The sequence below is a fragment of the Prorops nasuta genome, unplaced genomic scaffold (assembly GCF_024137725.1).
Source record: "Prorops nasuta isolate Cenicafe-Biocafe unplaced genomic scaffold, Cenicafe_Pnas_1.2 PNAS00025, whole genome shotgun sequence".
NCBI classification, from domain to species: domain Eukaryota; kingdom Metazoa; phylum Arthropoda; class Insecta; order Hymenoptera; family Bethylidae; genus Prorops; species Prorops nasuta.
Genome location: NW_027116822.1, coordinates 1,925,930 through 1,950,704, shown reverse-complemented (window position 1 = coordinate 1,950,704; position 24,775 = coordinate 1,925,930). Strand labels below are relative to the sequence as shown.

Sequence of the window (24,775 nt, the reverse complement as noted above, 5' to 3'; positions counted from 1 at the left end):
GCTTGAACCGGCCGAGCTCTCGCTCCTCCATGGTTAATCCCATAGCCCGCAGCAATTTTTATTTATCAACCAGAAAGCTGTCCATTTTTTGCCGACCTCTATGGATACTCATGAATAAGAAGGTAAGTGAAGCATTTTGCAAGAAATAATGAAAATGTGTATTACTGAATTTTGTCGGTTTATTTTCAGCAGTACGGTGGTGTTTTGGGCCCACTCGTTGTCTCTGGATGGGGGAAAACCGCCTCACCGCAGTCCGCAACGGGCAACCGTAACTGGCAAGTGGGCGTGAGGTAAGAGGGAGGAAGGAGAAAGAGAAAGAAAGAGAGAGAGAGAAAACGTCGTGCTGGACTGGCGGCGTGTGTGCCATACATGGCTATGCTATGTGGAAACCGAGGAGAGACAGTCAAGGGGCGGGGGACCGTTCTGTGTGAGCTCTGTCCCCAGACACAAGTAATCGGTATCCACCGTTCGCACCGCCCGGTACTCACTTCTCATATTGTCAGTGCTCTCTTCTAATCGTCTCTTATCATTAACAGGAAGCATGGAGGATTTTACTATACGTGATAACGTCGACTGTATGGAAAAGTGCATTGTTACGGACTCCAAAGCAAAAGAATAATACAGTGTTTCTTTATGAATGGATGGGAATAATTTTTAGCAAGAGAAACGTTAATTTTACGTTGGCGAAGTGTTCTCACGACGCGGCTTGCGGCTCTCCAGCGTGGGTGGCTGGCCCCGCTGGTCCCGCTTAAACCCTCCGCAGTGCGCGTGTGTCGCAACTCGCACGTGCGTTCAGGACACGGGCACGAATGCGGCCAACGTGTGGGCCGATCCGTTCCGTACCGTACTTTCCTTCGCTGGAAAAATCCACAGGCAGGTATGCCAATGAAACAATTATACGTGTACAATATTATACATGTTACATATAGTGGATTGGTCAATTATATTAATTGATCAGCCGCTGTGCTTCTTGAAGGCAGTAAAGATTTCGCCCAGAACTTTTTTTTCAATATTCAACAATTTCAAAATTTCCAGTTCAACATTTGTATGTGTAGTTATTATAAATTTTTTATACATTTGATTGATCAATGAAATCGATTCTTCTACCGCTATTTCTTCCTGGCAGCAAGGGCTACCTTGTAAGCTGTTTCTTCATTCCTGAACAATTTCAGCCTCTTTTTATTAATGGGAAGTTTATTCTTAAATTTATCAAACAGCTTGGCAGCTTTTGGATCAGGTTTATTCTTCAGTAGCTCATCTAATATCTCCAACTGGGAGAACGGCTTTGACCTGAAAGTGATTCTGCGACGTAGGCAGAGAACTTTTTCCACTGCTTCCTTGACGACATTCAATGGATACCCTATAGACTCCTTGGCCAAGCTGGAGACGTCGATATTCTTATCCAGGCCAGGATATTTTAAAAACAGATACTTGTACAATATGTATAAACTGTTGTAATCTGAGTCAGGGATAATGATGAATTTATTGTGGAGTTTTATGTACGGTTTTTTTGCTTTATAGGGCTCGGATGACGTCGTCAAGAAAAGTATCTGAAAAGAGAAGTAAAGGCATTGTGTATATACATAGAAGATCGTTGGGAAGTACACGTTCAGATAGAGTTACCTGGTCACCAGCCTTGATACCCTTGACAAATTTCTCAATTTGTTTGGTGAATTTATTTGGCTGAAGAGTAGCCTTTTCCTCAGGAGTGATCTTCTTCAACCAAGGCTTTTCACCTGGATCGACGAGAACGATCGTTGGTGAATAATATCGAGCCACTTTATTGATCGCATCCATTAATTTTTGTGGTTCACCGGGCTGGATATATTTATTGACTAGATTTTGTGGTTCACCGGGCTGGATATATTTGTTGACTAGATTTTGTGGTTCAGCGGGCTGGATATATTTGTTGACTAGATTTTGTGGTTCAGCGGGCTGGATATATTTTTTGACTAGATTTTGTGGTGACAAATCTATCAAGAGGGCTCCAACTTCTGTAGCTATAGCATTTACGAGAAATGTCTTTCCCGTACGAGGAGCACCACAAATCGCCACAGCCTTTGTCAACACAGCGTTTGCATGAGCCTCTGTGGAAGCAAGAGGAAGAATACAGTTGTCCACGAGGGGCTGGCAAACTTCACCGATTCGATGTTCGTGAGGTCGAAACTCCAAGCGTGCCTCGTAATTTGCATAGGCGTAATCGCCCAGCCAATCCTTCAGATACGTAGCTGGATACTTTCTAATGATCCTGAATCTGGCCAGTTCGTCAAAAAGGTCCTTCGGTGGAACATTGGCAAACTTATCTTGCTTCTTACCCTTCTTGCTCTGGCCAGCAGCGTTTCTCCTCTTACCTGCAAATGTAAAACGACAGGCATTTGCCTTCGAATTGAAACGCGATGCATAACGAACGATGGAGGCGCAAGCTCGCCCACCACCGGTCGAGCCGTAAAAGGAAACGCCTTGCTAACCCTTTTTCCAAGTGGGATTTTTCCAGGTTGGCACGTCTTTCTTGTGCAGTTTATTTAAACGGACGTTTAAAAGGTCCCACTCGATTCTCATTTTATCATCGGCCAGTCTTCTCATCTCCAGATGCATATCATGACAAATATCACCGATTATCAGCTCCATATAAAAGTTTTTAATTTTCCTTTTATCCAGAAGACAAGAAGAGAGACCAGGCGAAGTCCCATAATTGAGTAAAAATTCACGGTTCGTCTGTATCAGGTTTTCGAGATTTTTGCTTTTGCTCATTTTCCAACCCTCCTCGCCCTTCTTACTCTTCTCGTCCTTCTTATTTGTTTCTTCCGGAACTTCCTGTTTATCTTGTGATTTTTTCAGGAATTCTTCAGGAGTTGGTTCCTCTTCAGTCACTATCAGGATAGTCCCACCTTGCTTTTCCGGTGGAAAAGGACCGAAAAATCCAACTTTTTTGTACCAGACATTGAACCACTCACGGATTTCCTCGCAAATCTCCTCCAGCATGATTGGAGCTCTCACTTCCAGGAGCTGGTTGAGGAAAGTGGGAGTTAAAAGAGAAGGATAGAGACTTTACTCGATTGTTTACCCTCTCTCTTTCCCTGAGGATGATCTGACGATACTGTTCGTCGCGATCCAAACAAGCTTTCAATCTATTGTCCAAGATTTGACGATCCACTTCGAAGATACTTTCGTCTCTTTCACGCAGATTCATCCCCAAGAGACTTTCCAGATTGTTTAGGATTTGCTTGGCCGCTTTTCGCCCCAGATATCCCCTCCAGGCACATTGAATCTTCAACGCAGCCTTCTCCTGCATTGATCTTGTCATTTTTTTTCCAACTGGCATCGTGTACGAGGCTTCCATTGCTTTCTTCCGTCGATAGTCGTATATTTTCTTGGCTAAGGAAGCAATTGTATCTATAAGTTCCAGTAAAGAGAGGGGAGCGATAAAAAGCTTCGTCTCTCACGAACCATCAGTGGCAATGATTCGTGCCACTCTGGCTCTTTCATGGCTCTGCAACATGAGAGAAGCCTTCTTCTTGTCTATCACCTCTGGGATTTCCAACGTCGATACAGTCATGGTTTCCTCCTCATCTGCCAATGCATCATCAATCAGCTCCTCGAGAAATTTCCGTCGTTGTTCTGCAGGACCTTTGACGAATCTTGGAGGAGGAATGTTCAGGTCATCAGGAGTGAATTTCAATCTCACCATATGATGGTCTGGCCAACTGTTGAAAGAGGAAACATTTCAATGAGTGTTTGTTCCTTTGATTCATTGATTCGAAGACTGACAGGTAATCAGAAAATTCTTTGTTGAGAATTTCTCTCTTGAATTCAAGCATCCTTGCTATACAACGTTCCAGAAAATTTTTCATACATTCTCTGTACTGACTATGCACAGTGGCATCGTGGCACATCACCAGATTCTGAACGATGTGTTTGTATTTGAGATAGGTTGGTAAGAGAAAATTTAATACAGCTCGTTTTTCTTTTATAGGTGGTGCTTCCTGGTGACTACGCTCCAGTGCCAGAATCTTCTCTAGGTCGTTTCTCGTCCGGAGCCATAATTTGTCGTAGTATGCGAATGACATTGAAGAACGGATAATTTAGTGGCTGCTAGAGGCGGACAGCAAGACTTAGGTTGGAGTTGGAGTCATTTGTTTGTGGTTCGATTGTTCGATAGCAGAATGCCGCCAAGAAGAAAATGGCAAAGCGCGCTAGTCCCGCTCGTCCTCGCAATAATAATGAGGAAGCAGGTTGCTGCTGCGTGGGAGTGTCCGAAGATCACAAGAACCGGCATGGAATGCTCGTGCGATTTTCCGCATACCCTGAGATGTACCGGTGATGCTACAGCTATTGAAGCAATTGGCGAGCATTTACGAAACAGTCGTAAAGGAACGATCTCGGTTTTGGATCTGACCGTTACGGGAATCTCGTATCTACCTGGAGGTTTTCTGGAGAAAGTCAGTCTGTTGGGCCTGGTTTTTTCGTCGGGTGAACTGAAACGAGTGGATGGTAGCGCCTTCGATTCGCTGGCAAGACCTCTACAAGCTCTTGGGCTTCCAAACAATCTTCTGGAAGTCGTTCCAACGGCTGCCTTTGGAAACCTACTGGAGCTTGAACAACTGGATTTATCTCGCAATAAGTTACGCACTCTTCAAGCTAATTCTTTCAAAGTAAGCAAAGTGGTATTTTAGATAATTGTAATCATATGGAAAGAAGCTTTGTAATTTAAATCAATCTTTGTTAAGGGCTTGTCGAACCTAACGAACCTCGATCTGAGCGAAAATCTCTTAACGCAAATGTCACCCCAGGCGTTCGCCTCTCTAACAGCTTTAAGGGTTCTTGGAATGAGAGGGAACAGACTGAGCATCTCTGCATTGTCCGCATTGAGAGGTCTTCGCAATCTCGAGGAATTGGATTTATCAAGCAACCTTTTATTGGGTCCCCTGGGACCAAATTTTCTTGCTCGAATGCCAAAGCTGCACTCGCTCAGTGTCTCTGATAATAAAATAGTAAACGTTAGTCAGGGAGCCTTGGTGGGTCTCAAAAGTCTTACCTACCTTGATCTTAGTCACAATCAGGTAATTTGTTTTTATCTGAACAGTCGACTTTATTCTAAACACATTTTCTTTCTTACAGATCGACGTGTTAGAGGACCACTCTTTTAAAAACCTGTCTACATTAACGAGTCTTGATTTGGCTAATAATCATATAGTGGCAGTGTCCAGCGCGTCTTTGGCTCACCTCGACAATCTTATTAGTTTGAACCTGAGCCACAATTTCTTATGGTCATTGACTAGCGATTTGATAGTGCCTTTGATGAGTCTCGAGATACTGAGACTTGACGACAACGACATAACGATGATCTCGAGCGACCTACCTAGCGAGAGGCTGGACCTGAAAGGATTGTCGCTGGCAGACAATCCGTTGAATTGCGATTGCACCCTATTGGAGTTTGCTAATTGGTTGAGCAATTCTAGCCTTAGTGAAGAGGACAAGGCTTCTGCAGTTTGCGCTACCCCTCCAGCCCTTGAGAACGGTATCCTAAGCCAGGTGTCAACTGGAAGCCTTCTCTGCGGAGAGCCAAGTAGTAATAGTAGAAATACAGCTGCTATAGCCGCGACGCAGCTCACCTTAAAGCAATACCAGTATGAAAAGTCAACAGGGATGAGGCTACTGTGGCAAGTTGAACCTTGCACGGAGGAACGCTACACTTGCGACACCTTGATCGTCTACGAGACGATCGGCGACAACGAGATACAAACTGGATCCAGTCCTTTGCACTGCGATTCTACCCTTATGAGGGATCCTTGTTCCCTTCCTGTACTCGTACCGAATTCTTTTGTGCCGAGACTACAACTTGGACACCAGTATCGCTACTGCGTTGTGATCCTCCCCTCGTCGTCGACGACGACCGGTGACCTTGGTCTCGGTTGCAGCGACGTCATTGTGCATGAAAATGCTACCGATTCTAACGTTATCAACGAGGTACGCGTTAACGTGTCGGATCAAGGATTGTTGAGTGTAGATGTCACACTCTCAGTTCCATCGTCCTCTTGTACCTTGTCCATTTTACTCTTCAACACGGAGTCTGTCGTGCCCATACTCCTTCATACTCGCAAACTTAACTGTAGCCTTGCCTCTGTCACTCTGCCGGTTTCTCTACCTGGCAGGTACAAAGTCTGTGCCAGTCTTACTAACGATGAAAATGGAAATTCTAAATGCGTCGAGGTGCAAGGGTTTAAACAGAAATTTAACCTGATAATTTTGGCTGTTGTCGGTGCTTCCGGCGCCGTTCTGCTCACCGTTGGTCTGTTGACTCGTAGTACCATGAAAAAACGGAGACACCCACCGGCAAACGCGATAGCCGCTCCCCCACAGTGCTTCTTACCAGCTCAGGAATTCGAGATCACTCACAAGGCTCGTTACATCAAATTGCTGGCTACCACTAAAGTCTGATCTGATCTTTTTTTCAATCAGCCAAAACTGCTAGTCAACTCCAATTTTTCCCTAGTTTCTTTTTGCACATGGGAGCTTTAACCTGAATGCCTAATCTATGTATAGTAGTACTAATGTAATATATATAAGCTTAATTTTGTTGCTCTGTTTATACAATACTTTAATTTTATGCAATTTGTCAACGAATAAAGAGTATACTATATCTATGCGATAGCGTATGTCACGCTACGAATGGCACACCATGGAATTTCTCTGTGCCTAATTTTTGCTCGTACTTCTTTATTTGGATTTCCTTGGAAATAAAGTCCGACTGCCTTCTGGGAAAATGGAATCTTACGTCACTCGTTTTGGGAAGTAGGGTGGTTGGATACCAGCCGTATCTAAAAATCAATGTTTTCAAGTCCGTATGCCTGTACACGATGAAATGGCGATAATCAGACTTACTCCATATTTAAACATGGTGGTCTGAAACTGTATAAATCTTTTGGAGTTTGATAATCTCGTCGTAAAATAAAATCTAGATAACGTTGATGTACGTTTGAGGAATCGGCAGCATCGTGTCTGGCATAGAATTTCCCAGTTAAGGGTTTCGTTAATGACGCGAGTACAAATTCTTCCTGTAGTCTGATAAATCTCTTTTCCTTCTCGTATCTCTCAGTAAGAGTACGGATCATACGAGGATCCATGTTCACCAAGTATGTGACAAGATTTTATCAGGTTTCATTATAAATAATGCACTTTGTTGTTGTATTTATTTTAAAATATGTATATCGATAGAAAACACATACATAACAAGCGGAAGACACAACGGTAAATCAGTCAGAAGTTCTCGTGTGTGCGTGGTGATGCGATTGATAAAAATCTCACTTAGGCAATATCGTCACAAGAGCATAGATGAAGGAAGAAACAAGCGTTGTTTATCCGTCGTTAAGGCACCATAAAACACGCGCGCTTCGAAACATTGCTATATGCATTATTATAATAAATAAACATTCTAAAATCTTTGGACGAACAGAAGCAGAAAAGAATCGAGCACTCACTAAAATGATTAAATACGTTGCTTGAAGCACGCGCTACAGCGAGGTATCTCGGTAAATAAGGACTAGACACGAAGGGCGCAAAGGCACCATGGCACCGTCAAGAGACTAGTAATAGACACATAAATAAAAATCAAATATAAAAGAAAAAGGAACAAAACGACGACTATAGATAAACACCTGGAAGAACTATCTATAGATATCTCCTATCGCATAATTAATCTGCAGTCGACGGGTCCGTATCTTGGGTATCTGTGAAACGGCGTACGCTCCTAAAAGAAAAGAAAAACCAAAATTAGTATCTTACTCATAATCGTGAAGAATATTACATACTCAAATGAATACCTGATTAGTTGATCCCCCTGAAAATCGCCAGCTAAGCTCTCACTGTGATATCCATTTTCGCGTCTCTCATTCGACAATGGAGCTAGTAACTCCTGGAAATATTGTACGCTTTTTGGATCACTACCACTGCTGCTTACAGTAGAGGTAAACTTTCTCGGCAGAGTAGCAGCAAGAGTCCTGCACGAGTACGGATCAGTACCGTTTAGAAGGCTACTCCTATAGCAAAAGCTTCCAAGGTCATCCGAATAAACCTCATTGCCATGCTGCTGGTATCTCCTACGAGTATTCGAATCAAAGGTTGGAGATCTGAGATACCTGAAAGTCGGATCATAAGACGATGTTTCTGTGCTGCTATAAGGAGTTGTCACGTTGTCCGAATATCTGCCTCTATCGCCATTCGACCTCTTATAATTAGATTCCCTTGGAGAGTTGAGACTGTACTTTCGGGAGAATGAACTGGAAGGCAAACTGACACCAGGAGGTGGAGCCGTCAAGGAAGCTCGTTTCCTGTCGTTGAACCTCGAATAGAAGCTTTTACGCCTAATTCTATCTATTACGGATTCTAGACTAGTACCAGCAGGGTTAGTGAATTGTCCCTGCGTTGGTGAGGTTTGCTCACTCCTGTGCTGACCGTAATCAGCCGAGCAAATGGACCACGAGTCAAAACTCTCCGTTTCCTCCACTGGAGTAGGACTCTTAGGCGGATGTACATTTGAGTTTTGAGGCTGTTTCATTGCTACCTTTGACGAAGACTCGATTGATTCATCGTTATTTCGTTCAATAGGTTTCTTAGGTGATTCTGAACTCCTCGGTCTTATCTCTCGCTTCGGAGTAACGTTCCTCGAGGTTTTCTGTGGAATTTTTGACAAATCCAATTTCAGATTTTGACCGTTACTTTGCTTACGCTCGTTTGATTTGGCTGGTTTCTCTTTTTCTTTATCCTGATCCTTTGACGTTCCTGCTTCCTTTGACCCTGATGCTTCCTCTGATTTACTATCGGATGAAGTATCCGACGATTTTTTCACCACCCTTTTCACTGCTCTTACTATCCTCTTCTTTTTTGTACCATCAGCATCTTCTTCCTTCTCTGTGCTTCCTTTTGTTCTTGGCACTTTCTTTGTTTTTTTCTCAGGTTCCTCTGACGCTGATATATTTTTCTTTTTCACAGTTTTCTCCACTTGTTTCTTATCCAACGATACTTTCTGTGGCTTCTCTTTGGCAGTTGGTGACTTTTTGTCAATCACCACAGGTTTATCTGTTGAATTTTTAGCATCCATCCTCCTTTTAATAACTTTACTATCAGTTTTGCTTAATTTCGTTGGTATTTTACTACTCGACGGAGCTTCTTCCTCAGTCTTGACTGATTTAGTAGGTGACTTTTTCAATCTGCTTAAAATGGCACTTGGTGATTTTCCATTGGTTGCATTCTGTTTGGATTCGTTTTTGAATAGACCAAGAACCGTCGATACTCTGCTTTTTGGCGAATTGGGAGGTGCTTTCGCAGAGATGTCCTCGACACTAGTGGCACGTTTTATATTTTCTTTAGACTCAGTTCCAGGATTGTTTACTGGTGGTGCAGAGCTCTCTCGCAATGAGAACCGAATGTTTGGCTCTACAGATGCCCCACAGCCATTCGCAATTGATTGTTGTTTTGCTTGCTCTTCGTTGGATCTGAATTTTTCCAGCTTCTTCTCCAACGAATGCAGAAAACTACTCTTCGAACTCTGCGTCTCTATAACTTGACCCACGTCTCTCTTGGACTTGTCCTCCGACGACGATGTGTCAGATTTATCCTTCCTCAAACGATTATTCGCAACGTTCTTCAATTCCTTCTCAGGCCTCTCCGCGCATACAGAAACTTCACTGTTGATCTTATTATCATCAGTCTTTTTCTTCATAAATCTAGACTTCCTTCTTTCGTTCTCTGCAGCTTTTTGAGCCTCTTTCTCCTTCACATACTTGCTCTCTTCCCTCGGTGTGTCAAAGAAGTCTGGCCTGAGAAATCTGGAGATTCTACGTTGCTTCGGTTTATCCTTCGAAGCTCTCTCCCTGGGCTCCGAGTCCTTGCTACCGCTCGGTCTGAAAAATTTGCTCAAAATGGACCTCTCTGGCGAGATTCTCATCGACAGAGCATCCTGCGACGCAGCGTAAGATTTCCTACGGTCAGCACTGCCAAGACTGGACGACGCCTCCCTGCCCAAAGATCCAGATCTTAGTCTCAAGCTTGGAATGCAACTGCCGCGCCTCTTTCCAATCGCGCTACTCTCAGAGATAACGTCTAATGACTCCTTGTCGCACTTTTCGTTATCTTGATAATTACAATTCAGATTAGGATTGAATTTCTGAGTTCCAAGATTTTTTAGCTTGGACTCTTTAATAAGATTCTCGGCTGCCAGGAGTCTGTTCTCAAAATTCCTCGTGCAGTCCTTCTTATAATACTTCCCATCGGTCATGTTCGAGCAAGAATCAGTGGGCGAGGTCTCGTACGATTTGGAAATGCTCGATGTATCGCCCAAATTGGTTGTGGAATTGCAAACAGAGACTGAGGTGTATTCTGAGATTGAATTCTCTTGATTGTCATTGTCGTTTCGATCTTTACCCAGATTATCGTCCGCAGGTTCTTCCTGAATCTTCTCGGTGCGATAAGAGTGAAAGCTTCTCTGCTCAGGATCCTTATACTTTCTCCCCAAGGTCATTACTTGTCTGGGTGTATAGGGTAACAGATGATGATGATGATAGTCGTCGTCGTCGAAGAGACTGATGGATCTCTTGGGTGATCGATATTCGCAGCTGCTGGATCTAGTGCTTGGTTCCAGCAGGCTGTTGGCTCTCCTGATTCTTCGTTCAATTGACCTTGAACGAAATACAGGCTGTTGCTCCATAATCGTAGAACTACTGTTCTGATGGTCCAAACTCAGAGAGGAGTCCCTGCTGCTGCTGCTGGCTGAGTAAAGTTTTTCCCTAGGCATGGATGGTGATCTAGGCAAGGATTGCCTGGTCTGCTCGATAAACTGCCTGCTTAGTCTTCTCGCCAGGCTGGGTGTGAAGCTCTGCTGCAACGTTTCTTCTGCTTCCCTCCTCATTTGCGCCTTTTCAGCTTCTACGTCCTCGTCCTCTATTTTATCTGAAAACATTTAACGTATTTCAGTCACTGCACGTAATTAACATCTCCGACTCTCGCTTTCTCTCGAAATTACGTACTAAACAAATTAACCGTTCTTATTCGGTATTTACACTCCTTTATTCCTCCGTTAAATACATTAAACTTCCTTATAAAATTCTATCGAAAGATCAATAAATAAACTTTACTCGCGCATCAAATTTAGTCGACTGTCCCTACGATGGAAACATATTCGTCTAAATCGATCGAATCAATACAGTTTCTCTGAGTATTATTGGGTTATCACTGAAGATTCGTTAATTATAATGCATATACTTACAATAATCGATCGATCGTTTTCGATGCATGTGTTTTATACTATAGTGCACGCATAGTAATTACTTTCAAATTGTTCGATGCTAATTCGCTGATCCTTTGGTAAAGTCATCGATTAATCAAGCCGAACGATCCATGCAAAATTGTTTCTATTTGTGTCACACAGCTTTTTTGACAAAATCTTATAATATTCCATGGATGTCCGAGCTCAATTGCGCTTTACGGATAGTCGCATGATTTATAATCATTTTGATCTGACTCGGCATACACTCGAGCATCATCGAGGCTATATGACTTAAAATACTGGAAGATTTTATAATCGACACGTCAGTAAAGTGTCTCTGAAAATATGCACCGGTAGCAAAACATATCAATGTTAAATTTCTAATAAGGAGCAGCTTATACTCATTTAACAATCACATGCACGTAATTTCGTATCTATCACGAAGACAGCAGATATTAGACGACTAATCTCGACTTATAATATTCCACATAAATCTTATTTTATTTTACAGGGAAGATCGAAGAAAAGAGTCGAGTGTCGACTACTACGGCTGTCTCAACGAATAACGAACAAAGATCACAATTTGTTAAATGAGTCGATCGTAAAAACTCATTAAATATTGGTGCATTATTTTACTTAAATATTAAATAAGTACGCAGTACGTATTAGCATATCAAAGCATGCTGTGACAATATAAAATAATAAAAGGCTGTTATTTAAACTCTTAAAACACAACAAAGATCAGCCACTTCAGACAAGGGTTAGCTTCCGCTTGCAGAATACAATTGCAAAGTTCGTACAGCGGGGAAGAATAGAAATGGAAAAACTTGGTTCAGTGATTTACTAATAATTGGCAAAATATTCTTCCCTGCCGCACCTAACAGTGTCATATATAGTATATATATAATATATATAAAAAATTCTCGTCATGTACAACAACAAAGTTAATCCGTCTCATGGACAGCATGGCAACAACCAGTGATCGTCGTGTACTTTTGAGCAGATTCGGTATGACTTATTCCATTTATCACACCGATGGAGATGTACTTACCACATTGAAATACTTATAACGAAAACATTCTACACAGTTAGGAATAAATCATAGTCCGAAAGGCTTGCGAACAAAAGTGGCAGGCTCGCACCTTACAAGATATTGGTGCGAGCCTCGTCGTTTGGACTTTTACAATTTTAGGCAAATATTTTTCTGAGGAATATAAAAATTGTCTCTAGCCTCTCCTTTCTCCAAGGTTTCCTCGAGCTATGAAAAGCCTAAACGATGTCGCCATAGAATCAAATTGTCTAAGCGAACTAGCTGGGATTGAGAGTGTGTGTGATCCGATGAGAGATTTTCTGATTTTCTTTTGGCGTCGTAGTATCTAACTTTTTGTTTACTGGGGATTACCGTCAGCCCGCCTACGTAGAGTCACTCGTACGGTCGCTGCAACAACCGTTATAAAAGACCGTCAATCAAGTGCTTAAACATTTCACAGCTACTGATATTTTACATACTATATTTTCGGTTGTTCATTTTACTACACAAGTGGTTCTCTCTCTCTCTCTCTCTCTCTCTCTCTCTCTCTCTCTCAACCAACTTCGATTCATGACAAACAGCAAAAAAACTACACGAAACCAAGCAAATTGTCAAAATAGGCAATAGTTGATGCAAAAAGGCTTAACGATTTGTGTTTACCGAAAATATAGTATTCTAGCATATCCCAGCAACTGAATCACTGATTGAAGAGTCGACGATAGACGTGAAAAATAATGCTTAATGAATTTGTGTGATGAATCAATCTTTTTCTAGTGGAGAATGGATAACTTAATTTTTTCATACTTTTTGTACTTGGATTTGTGCAGTCATGCTCTAAACTTTAGTAGACGCTAGGTAAAATCATGTAAGATAAAAGAATGAACAAAAATATGTATACTATATATACTCGTATGTAAAATTGACAATGGTGTTACAGGATGATATAATTCAAAAACCATGACAAATATTAAGCTAGATTATAAGGTTCTATGTCAGGCATAGTGAGCTTTTCATGTATTTGACACTGATTTATAACGGTTCAATCTGATTATTGGAAGTAGGATTAATTCAACTTTTTGGTTTATAATTTAACACGAGAGGCGGCTTTACAACTGATCGAATCGACTCGAGCTTCTACCTCGAATATTGCTGAATTGTGTAACGTAAGTATTCTTTTTAAATAATATTTTTTATTTTGTACGATGAATCGTGTGCAGAGCTGCACGCATTCATCGAGCAAAATAAAACATGTTAAAGTTAAGGAAAGTTTGAAAGTTCTCCATGTCCGGCTTGACTTGAATTTTCAATTCTCCCTTCTCGTCGTGTAACGTGCGAATCTAATAGCAATTAGCGTAGCTGCGCGTTCTAATAAATAACAATAATAAGCTGCTAATTAATGAAAATCTATTAAACGGAGGTGCACAGTATTAGCAACAATAGAACTGACACCGTAGGTGTAAATCTGAGAGTGCGATTATTATTATTATTTTCTACTTTCATTTGGTTAAGTAAGAGAGAGGAAAGTCAAAATCTACCCACCTTTGCCAAAACTAGAACCATACAATTATTCTAAAGTGTGTTAGTATACCAACAATTGCAAAACATTGTCAGGCAGTCAAAAGAAATACTATGTTGGAAAAAAGATCAACAGTAATAGATAAATAGAGGTAAAAAGAAAGATGTGCTCTGTCTATCAGCGACTCGACAACAGCTAAGTGGTACTAGGAGATGCATGTACTGAAACCATTCAGCATTATCTAACACTGAAAAATTCTTGATCAGTGACAGCATCACGATTCGGCAGAAATTCACTGTTAATCTGCATCTCAACACGAACTTCCACGAAACCGTGATAAATGTCCATACAACATGAATTGTTTTGCGAACATTTCACAGTGGATTGATCCATTGATTTCAGCTAATTTTTTGGTTCCACAGAAATGCTTCCAGTTACGACTCTCACCTCTTGGCAGAGTGTTGCTTCCAATATCAAAAACGCTACTTCTGGAGGCGGTGCCGGGGCTGTTGGGACTGGCAGGATTGGTAGAATTAGCAGAGTCCTTCCTGGAGAAAATATCAGAGTCCCGACTGAAGCTGTGTTTGAACGGCGACTCCGACAGCCTTTTTGGAACAATAGAAAACTCGTTAATTTTATGTCATTAATATTCAACCATTTCATTGATCTAAACTACTGTAATAAGTTGAGTTTGTTTTTACGGTAAGCATGAATTGCGAATGGTTAAATAGCAAAAGCGAGCAAGCGAGGATTGTACAGTAAATTTGTGTTGATAATAATCAAGTGAAATTAAAGTGGCTGCTTTGTTTCGAGATTGGACTCACGTTGTCGTCCTTGTTTCGACGTAGCTCTCGTAGCTTGCACAATATTATAATTATTGACAATAAAGCAGATTGAAATAAAAGAGGGTGGTTTGACGAGATTACCTAGAGAGGGGTTTGTTCATTCCCCAAAAAGTCTGTGGTGAATTGGAGCCAAGCCTGCCAAGTAATCTACTAGTGGGAAAACCAGCAGTTCGGTTCTCATCAACGTTTAGCCTTTGGGTCAAGCTTCTAACTCTTGAGAGCAAGGTGGAGAAAAGGTTTTCAGCAGTCAAAAGCTCGAAGCCGTCGTCGTCATCGTCCTCTTCACCGGAGGAAAGACTATCTGCATGTTCAGCTGGTTGTCTCAAAGGGCGGGAACTTCGGAGACGATGCATGTGTCGCTGCAAAAGATCCTCGCTGTCTCTGTGCAGTGTGGAGAATGGAGATTCGTCCTCACTGGCATCAGACAGCAAGGAACTCATTCTTCTTGGTCTGGGAAATCTGGGCCTCGAGGTTGCTGTAGTGCTGCTGGTAGGAGTGCTGGCATTGCTTTCTGGTTCTACGCTACCTGACCTTGGAGTGACATAGCCACCCCCCTCGACAGCAATAGGGATTATATACTCCCTAGGGCTTTTCCTAATTGGTTCAGGCCCAGCTGACGTTGACCCTAGTGTGGTATCAGTGTCGGATTCAGCTGTAGATTGTCTCGATAACGAGCTAGATCTTTGGGACATAGATCTTTGTGTCATCGGTGGCTTCGGTGGTGGGGTGGTCGTGTGAGCTGGTTGCTGAGGTTCGTGACCAGGCTCCACATGGATAGGAATGATCCTCTCCTTTGGCACTGCTGCCCTCATTCGTCCTTCTGGTTCCAAGCTCGAACTCCTATGAGCCTGTGGTACAGCTGCAGCCACTGGGAAAGCGATCTCGGACCTCTGAGTTCTCAGTTTTTGTGGCTGAAAAGCGTCTATCTTCGCCTCTACCTCTGATTTGAATGCTGGGCTCTCAAATGGCTTCACTCCTGATAATGTTATCTCCGCTTTACTTGTCTTTCTTTGCCTTGGCAAAGTGGCGCTCTTCAAGGTTATCTCCATTTTACTCGACATCTTTGGCTCGTCCTCTGGCACATTGTTATTTTCATTCTCAATTGTACTCGATATCTGCAAGGAATCGTAAAAAGATTAGTTTTTAATTATTTAGGAAGCATAAAAAATTTTCTTAGATGACCTACCGTAGCTTCCGGAGCAGCTGTTTTTTCCTCAAACTGAAATTTCGTAGTAACAGGTGTCGATACAGAAATAGTGGCATTTCTAATGTCGTTGGGAGCTATTTGTATCTTGAGTCCCAATTTTTTCGTGTCCTGAGTCTGTGGAGTAACAGGAGGTGATCCATTGATTTTCTTCTGCACAGGTGGCTTGCCAATAGCACCAGAAATAATATCAACCGCTCTTTTTTTCGCGTCCTCCTTCTTACTCTCATCATGACCTTCTTGACCTTCGTTCTTCTCCTGTTTTTTATCTTGAGGTACATCAATGATAACTTTCGAGGTATTTGCTTTAACAGTTGGAAGAGGAGTGATCGAAGAGAGACTAGCCTTGCGTTCAAAGGCACGTTTTGCACCACCAACGTTCACTCCTGGAATGAAGATCTTTTTGGGTTTCTCAGGCTCTGAACTCGATGCAATTTGATTAAACTTCTCTGCTGTCTCAAAAATTTTCGATCTCCTTCTCTCCATTGGCTTGGTGGGAGGCTCAACGTCCATCGACACAGATTTCTCCTTCACCTTCTTTATTTCGTTGGTAGGTATATCTATATTACTAAGATTGTTTAGTGAAATATTATTATTATCAGCCGCTGAGGTATTAATATCGATGTCCTCTTTAACATCAGCAGCAATATTTATACACTTGGAGACTGTCTTTTTACCTTTATCCACTGACTTTTCATTTTCCTGGAGCTTATCTACTTGACTTTGGTTATCCTTTGGAGATTCCAAGGAACTCTCTGCAGCTTCTGTCTTATTCAATTCAGCAGTCTCACGAATAGAAATACTTGGCACTGTTGTTAATGGACCAATATCCATAGCTTCCTCAATGATGGAGCTTGGAATTGGAGCAGTATGGTGTCTAGAGGTAGATTTGTAGGCTCTAGCCTCTCTTTCTTCATTGACAGTGGCAGCAGCTTCCTGCCTGCAGGAACTTTCTTTTCTTTTGGCACCAGCAGCTGCAGTCTCATCCATAGACGGTGTGGTCTCGAGTTTTCTCTTCGCATCTGGTGTTCTGTCCCTTAATTCATCCTCAAACAGACTTCTCCTGATTTCTGAACCAGACGGGTCCAGCTCCATAAAGCTACCTACGGAATGGCACCTGGTAGGCACTATAGTCTCGGAAGACATATTATTAGTAGCTTCTCCACTAGTTTGCTGATCACCAACCACGAGTTTCTCAGCACTCGCAGATTGTGGCACAATAGAGAGTAACAAATCTAGTCTGACTGGCGTTTGAGCCGCTAAATCCTCTGCTATATCTAAACAATTCTGTTCATAGCCTTCATTGACCCACCAGTGAGTACAGATCTTCTCTATATCAGCCCTTTGCCTTGGATGAACTGTCAGCATATCTTTGATCAATGGTGAAGCAGCTGAAAATAGAAACAGCCATTAATACCATATTTGTACTGTTATTACAGTTTTATAATAATTAGTGACATACGAGAGGGTTTTTTAGGTTCAAAGTAATCAGACTGGGATATCTGCTTAACCAAACGTTTAAAGTTGGATCCATCAAAGGGCATGGCACCATAAACAAGAGTGTAAAGAAGGACACCCAGGCTCCAACAATCAACTTCTGGTCCATGATAGGGCGTGCCCTTGACGATCTCTGGACTAGCATAAAGTGGACTACCACAGAAAGTGTTTAGCAATCTCTGTCCATCAAATACATTGGACAAACCAAAGTCTGCTATTTTCGCATTGCCAATTTGGTCAAGTAAGATATTTTCCAGCTTCAAATCTCTGTGGCAGATCTTATGTTTGTGGCAGTAAAAAACTGCCGTTGCAATTTGCCTAAATATCCGACGAGCTTCCTGCTCAGACAAAACTTTCCTCTCGCTCAAATAATCGTACAGTTCGCCACCTGCTGCGTATTCCATGACTAGTACCTGATAGAACAGAGAGTAAAAAGTACAGAATATACAGAAAAACGTGATGCAAATATTTTACTAACCATTTTCTCTCGATTTTCAAAAACTTCATAAATGTGAATGATATTGGGATGCTGAACGCTCGACATTATTTGAATTTCTCTGCGTATCCTAATAAGATCCGCTTCCGTTTCAATTTTGCATTTTTTAATGGTCTTTATCGCCACCTCCTGGCCAGTTTCCTTATTAATGCCAAGCTGAACCTTGCCATACGTGCCTTGTCCAAGTTTCTTGATTATGTCGAAGCGTTGTTTTAATTTCCTCTTGTGATTGTGTAGTCGCACACCCCCCGTGCTCTCCATGCCCCCCATTATATTGTGGATACTCGCTTCCCCGACCACCATGTTGCCGTTTTATCTGCAAAAATAACAGTATTGTTTAATTTAAAAAGCTCTACTTGTTTTGCGTTTCTTTTCTCTTCAGAATTATAGCAGTAGTAGTGAAATAGAGAAAAAGGGAGTGAAAGGAGGAAAAGGAAACTGAGATTTGAAAGAGAGAGGGTGGATTAATTCAAATTTGAGGGAAAGAAAAAGAAAAAAACAGGTGGGAAAGAGATAGAGGGAGGGAAGAGAGAGAGAGAGAGAAGGAGCGCGAATGAGAGTTTATTTTTGGTGGCCGACGAAGACGCCGCCGGTGACGACGTTTCGTCTGAGGAATACACGAGGCCACTATTATGCCGTCGCACTTCATAAATCCCTTGCTTAAGCATCCGGCAAACCTGGAAACATTTTGCAAAAGAAAATTCCAAAAAGAATGTTAATAATAGCTTGAAATACCAATTAACAAATCGACCGGCTTGGTTTAGCTTTCAGTGTCGGATGTGCAAAGGTGTTTTGAATAATTCAGTGCTAATTTCAACTTTCATCTTGTCCTCGGCTAGTGTAAACTGAAGCTTTACTACTAAAGTGAAAGAGGTCGGTTCGTGGGTGGACCGGTGGATATTACTTTCTAGGCAATTTTTGTAGAGAGCGTAGCGCTTAGCCCAATCCCAATACATGCGTTTTCGTTATTTTTAGCAAACACGGAGACGTGACGTAGCGGGGCTAGCACCCTCAACTTTGCCCCCTGCCGTTCTAATAACTCCCATTTGTCTCTTTTACTTAGATTATCATCGAAATTCGCCTTCAAATGAATTCCCCTATAAACAAGAATAATATGAGGTGTAATTTTAATTTGTCGTTCGTTTACATAAAAAGCATTATGATTTACTACTGAGAAATTATTGGTCCCTGAATCTAAGTAGAAGAACAACAAGTAACAAAGCACGATGTAAATGTATGTTTGTACATATGCGACCGATACAACGGCGCCAAGCTTTGGTATGTAGGCTTACCGATAAAAATAGCATTCTGATATTTACAGGCTATCCTTCTTCTTCATCTATCCAATTGCAAAGAAAATGCAAATTCGGACATATTTCCTCAATCATAAAACTTACAGCCCTGAACTTGCAGAACCAGACACGCCAGTATTTCCACAGATATAAATTGCTTCGGTCAAATTCATCGTAAAAATAACACCCAACTGTACTTCTCCGAAATAATGTATACTTTTCAAATCGAATTTTTCTTGGAAAAATATTTAATGGCTGTAATTTCAATTTTTTTCTATCCAAAGCTTTACAGCGCTGATGTACAAATCTTCGCTCGTTTATTTGTCTGTAGAGAAAAATCTTAAGCAGATCTCGGTTCAGTTTTTCTTTTAAAAAAATAAAGAACAATTAATTTTTAAGAAATACTAGTCTCTCCCCTTTTCTCCGTTGATCGAGATTTATAGTAAGTTCTTGAAGATAAATAAAATCAGTAGCTAATTTTAAAAAATGCATTGACGTTTGTTTTGATCGATGCAGTATAAAGCAAGATTGGCAGCAATTTTTATGTTCGATTCTTCTCGGACTGGTGGGAGATGGCACGAAGAAACGACAGAAGCTCTGAATGAGAGTCTACAGCGACTACAGTGTGATGAGAGAGAGAGAGAGAGAGAGAGAGGGGGGGGGGGAGAGAAAGAGAGAGATAGAGAAAGAGAATCTAAAAATAGTTTAATACCTTACCGTGAACTCTGGAGAGAGGATATCCTCTTTTCGTCAGTCGGTCCTCTTCTTCGTAGACCCGGGTGCAAGTTTTTCTATCAATTGACTATTTACACCTTCGACTAAATTGTTTTTCTAATATACTATCTTGCTAAGTCTCTATACCTTTCGAACTTTTCTCAAAAATCGTGTCCACACGTCTTTTCCACCTCATTTTATCAGACATCTTCCAAGAACAACGATATGGCACACGTCTCGAACGTTGCCACCATCTTTATTTACTAATTTTGGACTTTCAAACTTGAGGAACGAAGAACAAGAACCCGGGGAATGATGAATAAGAAACGCCCGAACTTGAACCAAAATTATTTCGGCGCCATCTGACCATCTATTTGAAAGCCACAAGCAGCAATAATGCCCCCTTCCTATTTTTTACTTACCCTTTCAACGTTTCAATAACTACACTACACAAACTCTATCTATACCTCTATACACGCTACGGTTCTGTTTTGCTATTTGTATCCAGGCAACTATCAGGACGACTTTTCCTTCCTTCGAATCACTTGAAACATGAAATTTCACCGACGAATACTATTTTCCAAATAATCTTTACATTTCTATAAATAAAGAAAACGATCCTGCCTTCCCTTCGATCAGTACCGTAATAGAAATCATTAATTATGAGTGCGCGTTTCGTGTTACATTAGAAATTAATTTTTGTAGAGATGGCAGGAAAAGGTTTCCGTGTCACTGTACAGTTGGATTTACATGCAGTATGTATAAATAAATATTACACATGATTATTCAAAATTGTCATACGTTCAAACGTTCGTTAATCTGAATCTATTTCTTTCCGCAATTCTATAATTATTTTAAACGACAGTTATATACATAGTTTAATTTATTATGTTATAAAGCAATATATTTTTTTTGTGTACTTTATTTGTTTTCCTTCATTTTCAGGTGACTTGTCCTGGAGTTTGGTTATGTCCAAATGGGAAAATTGCGTTAAAAATTAATATTTTCAAATCCATCAAAGAGTCCAGCAAAATCACTCCAGCATTTCCTTTATTGTTTCATGATAAATTTACATTTATGCAGCTCTTCTCCAATGTAGCCTCTTTGACTGAATTGGAGCAAAGTTTGGCCTCTGAATTTGTGTATGCTGATTTGATACAATGGTCAGAACCAACCAATCAACCAATAGTTTTAGCTACATTTCAAACAAATTTAGTGGATTTACTTTATCCAGCACCATCTTTTAAGAGTCTGGTAGCTGGTGTGGATATAGATTTGTTAATGGAACCTTCTAAATGCTTTCCTGTAAGGTTCCCTTTTTATTATCCTTGCAACCATGTTTCTTGATCTTAAAGTTTACTAATTTGATTCAAGGGAATCCTGTCCCCTAAAATTGAGCTCTCCACAAAAACTGCTGTTGAAGAAGTTTTGGGGCTTTGGGATACCAGGAAGTCTTCCTCGTATGTTGTCAATCCAAAAGTGATTAACTCAAAGGTAAATATATATAGATATATTTATTTTGGATTCTTCAATGTAATTAAGATGCTTGTCCTTTGGTCAGAACTTAACCTGCATTCATAGAAAACCGGAAACGAGTATTATAAGACAAAAAAAAGTTTGCCATAGCCAAGGGAAACTGCAAGATAATTCAAGAATGTCGGTACATAAAAATACATATGCAACTGTAATTCAGTAAAGACATGTTAATAATTTTTTTTATTCAGATGCTGCAAACAGTCAAGCTCTGTACAGAGCTCTTCTGCAAACAATCCGTGCTCATCATGCTCATCCCAAAATCGAACTACGACTTCCGCTGATTGCTGCCAAAGCACGAAAAAGGAGACGAATATTGACGAATATCTTTTGCAAAATTCTACAAAGAATTGCCATTCGTGCAGTTCACATTTCCGAAATACTTGTCCAGTATGTCAAAAGTACAAATGTTACTTTTTTGAGCAGGGTGACACGATTGAAAGAAATGCTCATTTCTGCAATAGAGAAAGACACTCGTGCAGTCCATGTAGAACGTGCAATTCGCGAATATCGCCCACGATGAATGAAAAAACTGATTTCTACGAAAATCTGCAGAAATTTTACAAACGAATGTATAAACAAGCCAAATGTCGCGCGAAAGGTCATTGTATATAAAACAAAGAAAGCAAGGATTAAAATCAGTGGAAATTACAATTACAGAATAATTTTCAGTATGTATATTAAATAAGAATATTTGGTTGTTCAGAGAAAAAGATTGCATTTCCTATTTACTTGTCACATAGATTGATTTGCCCTTTCGATATGCTGGACTATATCGTATCCTACTCCCTCTCAGATTTATAGAGTTTTTCAACAGTGCTGGAACTCTTACATAGATACCCCTGCCTTCTGGAGTAAACGCTCTCAAACGAATTTTCTCTTCCTGCATTGGCGTGATAGATATCCAACCTAGAGATATCAACAAGGAAAAAACTTAACAATATTCATATTTGTAATAAAATGTGATTTACTTTACCTGCATTAGAGAAAACAATGTCTGCGGCGGACGTCTTTTCATGGATACCTTCGATAGATAGATCTTTTGATTTTAAACCTGGCCAGACCTGTAAACGTTTATTATCATTAACTGGTACCACCAATGCCTCACTTTCCAATAAGGTATCATAAATATGATCAGCATCTTGCATATGGCACATCAAAACTGGTAACTTCTTACTCGCAAATACTGTAACTCTATAAAATTGGAACATAATTATATAGGGCTATAGTTTATAGTTATACGTGATATAAAGGTAATGTAATTAACACAATAAATACCTAATGAATCTATTGCCTTCAACATAATCCAATCTTCCCAAGCCTGCTATGAATAGAGTTTCATTTGGACAGACTACAAATGATCTTGGTAATATTACTTGGTCAGGCAATGTTAAGAATAGCTCCTCAGTGGTTAATAAATCTAGTATTTGTTCTCGCTGAACAGTGCCAGGAGTATCATAGCACCAGCGTCCTAAATTGTATTCTGGATGATCGTCGCGAAGTCCTATTTCCCTTACATGATATTTATATTTTTCATTTTCCTCAAATGTTTTTCCAAGATGACCCTGCAATGTTCCATATTCCGGGTTTTTAGTCATTCTATATTGCTGATCTCTGTACGCTTTCTCAGCATGAACTGCTTGCTGTTCTGCCTTAAGTCTTCTTGTTCTTTCAAATTTTCTCCATCTGAGAGGATTAAGGATTGGAAATTTCAATAAATGTAATGTCGTTCCAGGCCATGGAGAGGATGTTGCTTGCTGAATAATATCTGCAGCTTGAGTTTTGCAATAATCAGATTGCAAAAGGGAATTAAATAAAGATGATTTTCCTACATTGGTACAACCTACTAGATAAACGTTTCCTAAAATGTAATAGATTCAATTTGCCTTATAAAAGAAGTTTTCACAGATATGACAAAAGATAAAACAAAAAACAGCTATTTTGTAATACACTTACCTTTATTAATCCATTTATTTTGCAATGATGTTATTAATTGTTCAATTCCATATTTAGTTTTACAAGATATAAGATTTATGTCTGCAATATTTTTCTCTTTAATTTCTGTATAATCCAATACTGCTTGCTTTAGAGACATTTTTAGATTGTTAAAAAATTGTTTAGAATCACATGGTAACAAGTCAATTTTGTTTCCAACTACAAAGATTTTTGTAAAAGGATGTAAAACTGATGCAATATCTGGCCAAATGCTTGCAGGAAAGTCTGTTAAATCAACCATCAAAACAATGGCAGCCTTTTCAGTTTTTATCACTTTGAGAACTTCAGGATAATCATCTATAGAAACCTTAACATCCAGGGCTGTGTTATAAAACTTTATGAAATGACATCTTTGACAGAGCATGGACCTTAATTGTGTATTTGTTTTATCAACAAATATTTCAGATGCTAAGAATCCAGGCAAAGCTTTATCTTTACAATGTAGTTTTGCTCCACAGCCTCCACAAGGTACTGAACTAATTTTAGAGTCTGATACTGCACTTCCAAATATATCTTTTATTTCGTATAAAACTTCATCATTAAATTGTTCATAATCTACCATCCAATTGTAAGGTATGCCACTTATATCTGTACTAGAATTTCTGTTACAAATCTTATCATCCCTGAACTGTAAACAGGATTCATGACTATCTGTAAACTTAGAAAAAGTAATATTTTTAGCAATACCAGAATCTTTTGCTTCTAAATATTTTTCATATAAATCTTTGTAATCTGTATTTAATAAAACTGCTTCTTCGGCAACTTTTTCCTCAATTTTATCAGACAGATCTACTGTATTAAACTTGTCTACTATTGAATAAGGTAGATCTATCATAAGATTTTCCTCCAAATTTGTGTTTTCTTCATCAGGTGGTTTAGATTTAAGGTCATTGCAAAATTGGTCAACAAAAATACTTCTAACAGGTTTGTTCAATTCATTAATTAACTTTACTCGTTCTTTAAATTTTATAGTATTTTTAATCATAATATTTCTTATATAGCCAAGCCTTAATCTCTTACTTTCTAAATATTCAGAATATATAATTTTTTTTTTAAGGGCCTGTATTTTAGGATCTATTGGTTTAACAAACGCTTTTTTAGTATTATTTGAATATGTCAATTTTTGCATGAGGTATTTACTACGATATAACCTCAAACACGGACATTTAATTGATGTTTCAAGCATAGTAAAAGACATAACTCCAATATTTACAAATAAATGAGAAGAATTGTACATGTTTCACTGGTTATATGCAAAAATTTAAAAGAATCTTTTGTTTTTGTTACATATTGTTCGCCTTAAAAGAGATTATAAATTAAATACTATTAACCTCCATCTCTTCCATAGTTCCATACTCATTATCATTCATATATCTAATACTTAATACGTTTA

At 39.9% G+C, this 24,775-nt stretch overlaps 6 protein-coding genes across 6 annotated transcripts; 2 read left to right on the top strand and 4 right to left on the bottom strand.

The window, feature by feature from the left end:
• Positions 1-1,017: 1,017 nt before the first annotated feature.
• Positions 1,018-4,067, bottom strand: LOC136782048 (IQ and AAA domain-containing protein 1-like). The gene is made up of 7 exons (XM_066741198.1): positions 3,769-4,067; positions 3,448-3,704; positions 3,099-3,393; positions 2,469-3,046; positions 1,933-2,351; positions 1,624-1,818; positions 1,018-1,550 (listed from the first exon to the last, which is right to left on the bottom strand). The coding sequence occupies exons 1-7, from the start codon at positions 4,065-4,067 to the stop codon at positions 1,110-1,112; spliced, it is 2,484 nt and encodes an 827-aa protein (XP_066597295.1). The 3' UTR covers positions 1,018-1,109.
• A 96-nt stretch (positions 4,068-4,163) lies between these two features.
• On the top strand, positions 4,164-6,632 carry LOC136782011 (carboxypeptidase N subunit 2-like). The gene is made up of 3 exons (XM_066741112.1): positions 4,164-4,652; positions 4,728-5,060; positions 5,119-6,632. The coding sequence occupies exons 1-3, from the start codon at positions 4,164-4,166 to the stop codon at positions 6,436-6,438; spliced, it is 2,142 nt and encodes a 713-aa protein (XP_066597209.1). The 3' UTR covers positions 6,439-6,632.
• A 4-nt stretch (positions 6,633-6,636) lies between these two features.
• LOC136782012 (uncharacterized) lies at positions 6,637-7,124 on the bottom strand. Its single transcript, XM_066741113.1, has 2 exons — positions 6,883-7,124; positions 6,637-6,818 (listed from the first exon to the last, which is right to left on the bottom strand). Exons 1-2 carry the CDS (start codon positions 7,122-7,124, stop codon positions 6,659-6,661), a joined length of 402 nt encoding a protein of 133 aa, XP_066597210.1. The 3' UTR covers positions 6,637-6,658.
• A 60-nt stretch (positions 7,125-7,184) lies between these two features.
• On the bottom strand, positions 7,185-19,287 carry Nuak1 (Nuak family kinase 1). The gene is given in 10 exon segments (XM_066741033.1): positions 7,185-7,747; positions 7,821-10,944; positions 14,254-14,431; positions 14,627-14,663; positions 14,733-15,766; positions 15,838-17,246; positions 17,318-17,765; positions 17,831-18,164; positions 18,584-18,945; positions 19,141-19,287. Coding segments are annotated over 8 exon segments (6,606 nt in total). The 5' UTR covers positions 18,152-18,164; positions 18,584-18,945; positions 19,141-19,287; the 3' UTR covers positions 7,185-7,692.
• Positions 19,288-19,881: 594 nt separating this feature from the next.
• LOC136781979 (spermatogenesis-associated protein 6) lies at positions 19,882-22,002 on the top strand. Its single transcript, XM_066741035.1, has 5 exons — positions 19,882-20,609; positions 20,800-21,159; positions 21,229-21,348; positions 21,416-21,510; positions 21,579-22,002. Exons 1-5 carry the CDS (start codon positions 20,562-20,564, stop codon positions 22,000-22,002), a joined length of 1,047 nt encoding a protein of 348 aa, XP_066597132.1. The 5' UTR covers positions 19,882-20,561.
• Positions 22,003-22,111: 109 nt separating this feature from the next.
• LOC136781977 (nitric oxide-associated protein 1) lies at positions 22,112-24,752 on the bottom strand. Its single transcript, XM_066741034.1, has 4 exons — positions 23,344-24,752; positions 22,666-23,248; positions 22,364-22,581; positions 22,112-22,296 (listed from the first exon to the last, which is right to left on the bottom strand). Exons 1-4 carry the CDS (start codon positions 24,617-24,619, stop codon positions 22,112-22,114), a joined length of 2,262 nt encoding a protein of 753 aa, XP_066597131.1. The 5' UTR covers positions 24,620-24,752.
• Positions 24,753-24,775: the final 23 nt, after the last annotated feature.

Bases quoted from the DNA above. Each gene is read 5' to 3' on its own strand.
- LOC136782048 (XM_066741198.1), bottom strand. From the start codon at position 4,067: ATGTCATTCGCATACTACGACAAATTATGGCTCCGGACGAGAAACGAC. The intron at 1,819-1,932 runs GCTGAACCACAA...AAATATATCCAG, and splicing joins TCAAAAAATATATCCAGCCC to CCCGGTGAACCACAAAAATT. The intron at 1,551-1,623 runs GTAACTCTATCT...TTCTCTTTTCAG, and splicing joins GTATCAAGGCTGGTGACCAG to ATACTTTTCTTGACGACGTC.
- LOC136782011 (XM_066741112.1), top strand. From the start codon at position 4,164: ATGCCGCCAAGAAGAAAATGGCAAAGCGCGCTAGTCCCGCTCGTCCTC. The intron at 4,653-4,727 runs GTAAGCAAAGTG...ATCTTTGTTAAG, and splicing joins TTCAAGCTAATTCTTTCAAA to GGCTTGTCGAACCTAACGAA. The intron at 5,061-5,118 runs GTAATTTGTTTT...TCTTTCTTACAG, and splicing joins TTGATCTTAGTCACAATCAG to ATCGACGTGTTAGAGGACCA.
- LOC136782012 (XM_066741113.1), bottom strand. From the start codon at position 7,124: ATGGATCCTCGTATGATCCGTACTCTTACTGAGAGATACGAGAAGGAA. The intron at 6,819-6,882 runs GTAAGTCTGATT...ATTGATTTTTAG, and splicing joins CCACCATGTTTAAATATGGA to ATACGGCTGGTATCCAACCA.
- LOC136781979 (XM_066741035.1), top strand. From the start codon at position 20,562: ATGGCAGGAAAAGGTTTCCGTGTCACTGTACAGTTGGATTTACATGCA. The intron at 20,610-20,799 runs GTATGTATAAAT...CTTCATTTTCAG, and splicing joins TACAGTTGGATTTACATGCA to GTGACTTGTCCTGGAGTTTG. The intron at 21,511-21,578 runs GTCGGTACATAA...TTTTTTATTCAG, and splicing joins CTGCAAGATAATTCAAGAAT to ATGCTGCAAACAGTCAAGCT.
- LOC136781977 (XM_066741034.1), bottom strand. From the start codon at position 24,619: ATGTACAATTCTTCTCATTTATTTGTAAATATTGGAGTTATGTCTTTT. The intron at 23,249-23,343 runs GTAAGTGTATTA...ATTACATTTTAG, and splicing joins AAATAAATGGATTAATAAAG to GAAACGTTTATCTAGTAGGT. The intron at 22,297-22,363 runs GTAAAGTAAATC...TGATATCTCTAG, and splicing joins CATTGTTTTCTCTAATGCAG to GTTGGATATCTATCACGCCA.